Source organism: Nestor notabilis, unplaced genomic scaffold (genome assembly GCF_000696875.1).
Source record: "Nestor notabilis isolate BGI_N333 unplaced genomic scaffold, ASM69687v1 scaffold27598, whole genome shotgun sequence".
NCBI lineage: Eukaryota > Metazoa > Chordata > Aves > Psittaciformes > Psittacidae > Nestor > Nestor notabilis.
Window position 1 is genome coordinate 7,517 of NW_009940243.1, and position 7,038 is coordinate 14,554.

The 7,038-nt window shown below is 45.6% G+C and overlaps 1 protein-coding gene across 1 annotated transcript in view; it reads right to left on the reverse strand.

Annotated features, from left to right (window-relative positions):
- The window catches only part of TMEM209 (transmembrane protein 209), an 11,413-nt gene extending 5,037 nt beyond the window's left edge, over nucleotides 1–6,376 (reverse strand). Inside the window, 10 exon segments of the mRNA XM_010020241.1 lie at nucleotides 421–546; nucleotides 1,010–1,106; nucleotides 1,850–1,921; nucleotides 2,632–2,807; nucleotides 3,262–3,380; nucleotides 3,382–3,452; nucleotides 3,738–3,973; nucleotides 5,203–5,334; nucleotides 6,066–6,124; nucleotides 6,237–6,376. Coding sequence (XP_010018543.1) covers nucleotides 421–546; nucleotides 1,010–1,106; nucleotides 1,850–1,921; nucleotides 2,632–2,807; nucleotides 3,262–3,380; nucleotides 3,382–3,452; nucleotides 3,738–3,973; nucleotides 5,203–5,334; nucleotides 6,066–6,124; nucleotides 6,237–6,376 — 1,228 coding nt within the window.
- Between the last annotated feature and the right edge of the window lie 662 nt (nucleotides 6,377–7,038).

Sequence of the window (7,038 nt, forward strand, 5' to 3'; positions counted from 1 at the left end):
CCTGTTCAAGTGGAAGGTGTCCCTGCCCGGGGCAGGGGTTGGAGCTGGAGGAGCTTTAAGGTCCTATCCAATCCAAAGCATTCTATGGTTCTATGATACTGACAAAAGATATGGGAAGGTAAACTTAAAGGATGATTTTTATCTGTAGTGAAGGAAGGGATCAAATCCAGCACTTTGCACCCTGATCATGCAGGAGGAAAATAAAAAAATAAGTCTTTTAAAACCATTCCCAAGGTTACATCCAAGTCCTGCATCATTATATCACTGTTAAAAGATAAAGTTGTGAAGAAGCATCTCTCCAGCTGAAAAGCAGCTCTCATCCCTGTGTGACTCTTTAGACATCTCCACTGAGGGAATGTCTGACACCACTTGACTGCAGTAACAGAAGTGGTTTGAAGTCAGTGTGGTGGCACCACGTACCTTTGATCCTTTCCACCAAGTACTCCTGGTTTGGTGTAAGATCCAGATACTGCACAATAGCATTCAGGGTTGGAATGAGAGGAGCTTTAACAAGTGCTGCCTGCTTCAGGCTGCTGATGCTGGCTTCTGCAACACAAGGAGAGACAGTGCTGGTCAGCCACAGCCACCACAGAGCTCTAAGCAGTCCCCCTTACACGTCACTCCAAAGAGAGCTTGGTCCTTTCTGGTGCACCCTTTACAGTCCCCGAAGCATTTAAGAGGTGACACTACCCCAAATGCTCATTTCAGTTACAGTGAAGTAGCAAATGTCTCCTTTAGATCACAGAACATAAAAGCTACAAGGAACAAATATCCACTTTGAAGAGCAGAGGTAGAGTAACAAAGTGGGGGCAAGACCAGCATTGACCAGTTTTAATATGGGTGTTGCAACAGATACAGCTCTTGATGAGACACCACAAGAAACAGCCCCCCAGAAGGTGACCCCACCAATACAGAGTGGAAATGGAACAACATTCAACAAAGGTAACAACCACCACTGACCCCACCATTATCCACCTCCAGGAACTCCAAAGTTACCACCAGCTCCTACCTCCGATCTGCAGCTCTGGACACCCCATTCTTCTCAGCTGAGTGCTCACAGAGTCGATCTCTTGGACAAGTGGCACTAGAATAGTCTCATTAATCCACTAGGAATGGAAAAGGTGAAAATTCAGGAGATCAGAAGCAATAAAAACGTTAAAAAAACCCAACACATGGTTTACATCCTACTAATTGTCACCATTTGCCCCTCTACTCTGGCGAGACCCCACTTGCAGCACTGTGTGCAGTGCTGGTGTCCTCCACATCAGAAGGACTTGGAGCTGTTGGAGCAAGTGCAGAGGAGGCCACGAGGATGCTCAGGGGCTGGAGCACCTCCCGTGTGCATCACCCCTTGTCCTATCACTCCAGTCCCTGATGAAGGTCCCTCTCCAGCATCCTTGTAGCCCCCTTCAGACCCTGGAAGCTGCTCTGAGGTCTCCACGCAGCTTCTCTTCTCCAGGCTGAACAGCCCCAATGTTCTCAGCCTGTCTCCTTATGTCATCTATCATATGTCTGATATGACATATCTGTTCATATGTCATACGTCTGTCTTAATATGTCATCTGTCATGGCCAAGATGCTTTTGTTTGTCATTCAAAGGTGGATGAACTTTACAACTGTGAAGTTTCCAGAATACAAACCACCAAGGTCAGGTGGAAAAGGAATCTCTGCAGCCCCTTCTTCCTGTGTTCTTATCTCCGTGTGCCACCCCAAGCCTCAGACAGACACCACAATTCTTCCCACCTCTGTCAGCACACAGGGGACACTGAGGTGCTTTTCCACTCTGCTGGAGTTCTTGAAAACTCCTCTTGTTCTCAAAAACTGGGCATTCCTCAGAGGTGGCACTTACGTTTCTGAACTTGGCAGTCCAGGAATCCATGTGATCAAGGAGCTGTCGGTTCATTGTCAGCCGTGCCCAAACCTATGGAAAGATTTAGTAAGTACCTATGAGAAATACCAAGAGTTTTTAGGGTCTATGACAAGTTCTGACATTAACTAGAGCACATCTTTAAGGTCCCTTCCAAGCCAGACCATTCTGTGTGACTTCTACAGCAGTTTCGCATACAACACTTGCACTTTCTGTTCATGGTACAATCATCTTGCATGAGCCCAAATTCAGTTTTAAGCTCTCTGCAATACTAGGATAAAATTGGTCTGAACTGTAGGCTTGATGCAAGATGTATACAAAGGTATATGGGTTTAAACTGAAACAGAGGAAGTTCAGGTTTGATATAAGGCAGAAGCTCTTCCCTGTGAGGGTGCTGAGGCGCTGGCACAGGGTGCCCAGAGAAGCTGTGGCTGCCCCATCCCTGGCAGTGTTCAAGGCCAGGTTGCACACAGGGGCTTGGAGCAACCTGCTCTAGTGGAAGGTGTCCCTGCCCAGGGCAGGGGTTGGAGCTGGAGGAGCTTTAAGGCCCTTCCAACCCAGACCAGTCTGGGATTCTATGATTACAACTCAGAATATGAAATGCCCATTTATAGCAACAGTCTTTCAAGCTGTACAAAGATGGTTACATGCTTGAAGACTCCTCTCTCCCTCATGTCTGATGCAGCTTAAATTCAACCCTTTGTACAAAGCTGTAGACTTTAGAGGCTGTTTCTCCCTCTTGTCCACTTTGCTGCCCAATTTACCTCTTCTGCAGCCTGCTTTGAGCTCAGATCAGCTTCGTCCTTGTGTGCTGACGGAGCCTGGGACCTGCAAGCCAGCTGATACTGGAACTTCCTCAGCATCTGTGCATAGTCTGCCATGGAACGGCTGTAGTTCCAGAAAGTTGGGCTGCTGGAAGGAGAGCTGGAATCTGAACTTCCTGAAAGGATTCATTGAACAGTCATGTACAATTACTGCCAAGTCACTCTGGAAGCAAGAGTACAGGCACATTGGGTCAGTATGTTAAGGCTTTGGCAAGAGACAGGAAGAAGAACTACCAAGAACACAGACAGAAGTCAGTCTGTATAATCACCTGTATAACCACCCTGATCTTGATTGTGCCTATCCAGGACAGAAACTGCCTGCAGGTAATTCCCTTTATCTGAAACACCTTCTCCACAAGATATCCCTCTCATCAAGGTCATCATCTTATGACAGTCCTCTACAGCCAAAAAATGCTACGAAGACAATCTAACAGCACCCATCTCCATACAGGCATGTATCCTATCCAAAGGAATACTTTGGAGGAAAACCTTCTGAGACTCAAGCCAAATTCTACTAAACCCAACACCTTCTCATTGCCAAGCTGTTCTGATTGAATCAGTTTTCTTTACCTAGCTGAACCCTCTGCTGCTTCTCTTCTTCACCTCGAAGGAAGGTATCCAGGGATTTGAGGTCTGTCATGTAGTCTTCTTTGCCAGAAGGAGAATTATAGAAGACAGGTGAAGAGCGGACCCCCCCCTTCCACTGGCCCAATACTCGTGGGGTACATAGATCCAGTTGGAGAGGGGCTGAAGCCAGAAACCTTGGGTGAATAAAAGCAAACCATGTGTCATTTTCTTTCTTCTACTTTGCATTTACATTTTAGTTTCTTAGTTTTGCTTTGTTCTGAAACAAACTAGCTGCTCTAAACCAAAGGAAGTGTCACGAGGGAAAAAGGGCAAATCCCATGAGAACACATTTACACCTACTTTGCAAAAGGAGTAAATGCACAAATGCACAACTCTCTGCTGGCTGCTGCTTCCATTCAATGGCCCAACACACAAAACGAAGACCAAACTGTACCCCTGGGAGGTGTCTTGGTCATTACCTTAGTGTAGCTGCTGCCTGGTGAATAGGTTAAACTGCTGTAAGAACTGCTGTTGCTTGACAGAGCCTGTAGCTGAGGGCTGTAGCCTGTGATACAACCAGTAGTAAACTTTGGACTGGCACTAGGGGAGCGGGATGGGCTGTAACTGAGCACACTTTGACCCTGGATTGGAGGAGAAGGTGTTGAAGATGGGTCTTTCTTTGCTGCCAGTGCACGTGGTGGACTTGTTTGTACAGCTGCAAGAAGGAAAAATAGGATTAGCATCAAGGATGGAGCAGCCCCAAACTCTCCTCATGCTTTAAACATACAACAAAACACATACATGGTGCTCCCTTATGGCTATTTTATAAAGCTGCTTGAAGGGACATGAGAAAAATCTAGTCTCTACGGAACTCAGTGGTCAAGCAGTGGACAGAAGACTGAGACGTGAGCAAGACTCAGTACAAATCCTACAGCTTTGGATTTCAGTTAAATGTTACAGGCACCTGCATGACCCTGGGAGGCTTCTCTAACCTGTCTCATCACCTACTCTACCTGCCTACTTCAAGCATCACCTACTAGATGATCTTAAGGTCCTTTCCAACCCAAACCATTCTATGATTCTATATAAAATCCCTGAACTTTGCTGATACAGCATTACTCCTGTCTGCCTCCCATTTTCTCAGGGCAGACTCATGAAGTGCAAGTGCTACTGTGCAGCATTTTGCTGCTGGTGTATTTACCTTGTCAGGTTCTGGTGTATGTTAGAACTCTGCTTTGATCTTCAAAAGCTTTCAGAGTGACTGCACTCTAGGCTGCCATTTTCAGACCTCACACAAAGGTCTGTCTGTCCCTCTAATTTGATTCTTGATACCCAGCATGTATCAGTAGGATATCGAAATCAAACATATACCTGCACTCTCTGCCATGCTCCTAGTCCCATGTAGGCCAGGGCAGTGACTGTCCCCCTGTGCTGGGCACTGGAGCCAGGAGGGGGCTGGTCTCTGCTCCCAAGGAACAAGGATGGGACAAGAGGAAACGGCCTCAAGCTGCACCAGGGCAGGTTTAGATGGAGATGAGGAACAATTCCTTCCCCAAGGAGTGCTCAGGCATTGGAACAGGCTTGATGATCTTAAAGGTCTTTTCCAACCTGGTTGATTCTATGATTCTATGTAAAGGTTACAAATTCCTTGTCCAACCCCAAAATGTTGAAGTCTCTCACTTCCTGTCCTTTTACACCAGGAGTGTTTGTCTCCCCTCTGTTCTTCCCACAAACACTCATCAAATTACCACCTGATGTTTCACAAACTACACTTGATGTTGTGAACTTTAATAAAGAGCGGGTAATTCAGGTTTACTCATATCAGAAAGGTAATTCAGAACTCACTTCACTAAAGAATCCTGCGCTAGAGTAAGATAAAGGAAAACCAGGAGACAGTAACAATAATAAAAGTAAAAAGCCTGCAGAGATACTTATCCCACCCACCTGCATTCTGCAAGCCCAGCAGTCTCTTCTGGCCAGGACTCATGACCAAGGCTGTTGGTGCCACTGTGTATTTGAAGTACATCCAGAAATCAAACAAGGCATTCAGGCTGAACAGAGATGCAAAGGCAAGTTCTGCAAGAGACACAGATGGTTTTACCAACAGAAGTATACTATTTGCAAAAGCAGGCATCTGCCCATTCACGCCAGGTCATTATTAATGCTACCAGTAAACACCAGCTTGGGCAAGTATCTAAGATTTCCTCCCCTTGTTTTGCAAGAACCACTGGAGCTTGTTTTCCTTACTGAGATTAATTTCTATTGCTAAAATGTAATTTTTACAAATAGACAGTTATTTTCCAAAAAGCACAAGGAAGTTTCACAGTATTTCTCCAACATCATCTTCTGTCAAGTCATCTGTCACTCATCTCTTGATTTTTTTCTCCCTCTTGCTCCGTTTCATCCTCTATTTGATATAGTCAGCGTGGGTTCTACTCCTCTAAAACAAGTTTTAAGTACTGTGCAATGACATCTACACCCACAGTACAATGTGGTAGTAAAATCCACAGTGTTCTCCAAAGCCTTACTCCACACGTTACACAGGTTTAATGCTCCAAATAAGTTCTTCATGCCCTTTCATGGTATTATCTGGGAAAGCTGATAAAACTCCTTAGCTATCACTAAACAGGATGAAAGTCCAACAGATTTAAGGGAGATGACAGAAAGCAAACCAAAGGTTTGGTTTGAATTTAAACAGAAAAAAAACCTCACTTAAAAATGAACCCACCCACCCCCCAAAAAATAAAACTGACAAGTGAAAAAAGGAAAGAATCCTAAAAACTTATGTAAATGCTGCAGCAACTCACCAATATACCACAGTAGCCAGTATGTGATGTTGTAGTAGGAGCTGATGAGTTTCCCAGTCCTAAAAAGAAAAACATGAAGTTATTCTGCAACAATTCTGTCCCAGGAAATATTTGGGGGTATAGAAAGTAAGATGGTTTGGTTGACTGAATCAGATGTAACAATTAACTTACATTTCAGTATATATCATGCCTGCAACAGATACATTAAGGAGGCCCCAGGCCAAGACGACCTTCCGGGCTTCAACCTCCTTCCTCATCTGGAAGGTCTTGTCGATGAGGGAAGTCTCTGAACTCTGTTCTGATGCCATCATCTGCAATGACAAACACAGAGACAAAATCTGTCAATTTTTAAACAGTAAGTCTTGGTCAGCAGGAGGTGAAAGAAAAAGCAGTTATCCAAACCTCTATAAACAGGGTTTACCTCTAGGCACTAGGTAACAGCATATTATAAAAGAAAGCAGACTCTTTTCAATAGTAAAAATAGGTGTTATTTCTTCACTGAACTCTACTGTCACCTCACTACTGAGGAACAGCACCCAGCTTCTCCAGTGAGGTGCAGACAAGAGGACAGAGAAAGATACCAACTCATATGGGGCAACAGCACAAGAGGGATGTGGAGCTGCTGGAGTGAGGCCAGAGGAGGCCCCGGAGCTGCTGCAAGGGCTGGAGCAGCTCTGCTCTGGAGCCAGGCTGAGAGAGCTGGGCTGGGGCAGCTGGAGAAGAGAAGGCTCCTGAAGGGGACACCTTAGAGCAGCTCCAGTGCCTAAAGGAGCTCCAAGAGACCTGGAGAGGGGCTTTGGACAAGGGATGTAGGGACAGGACAAGGGGAATGGCTTGAACCTGCCAGAGGGGAGGCTGAGATGAGCTCTGGGGCAGAAGAACCCAAACCAGTCTGTGATTCCATGATTCAGATTTGAAAAATAACATCCTTCAGAAGCGAGAGGCAAAGCTCTTGCCCCCTCCAGGCAAAGGA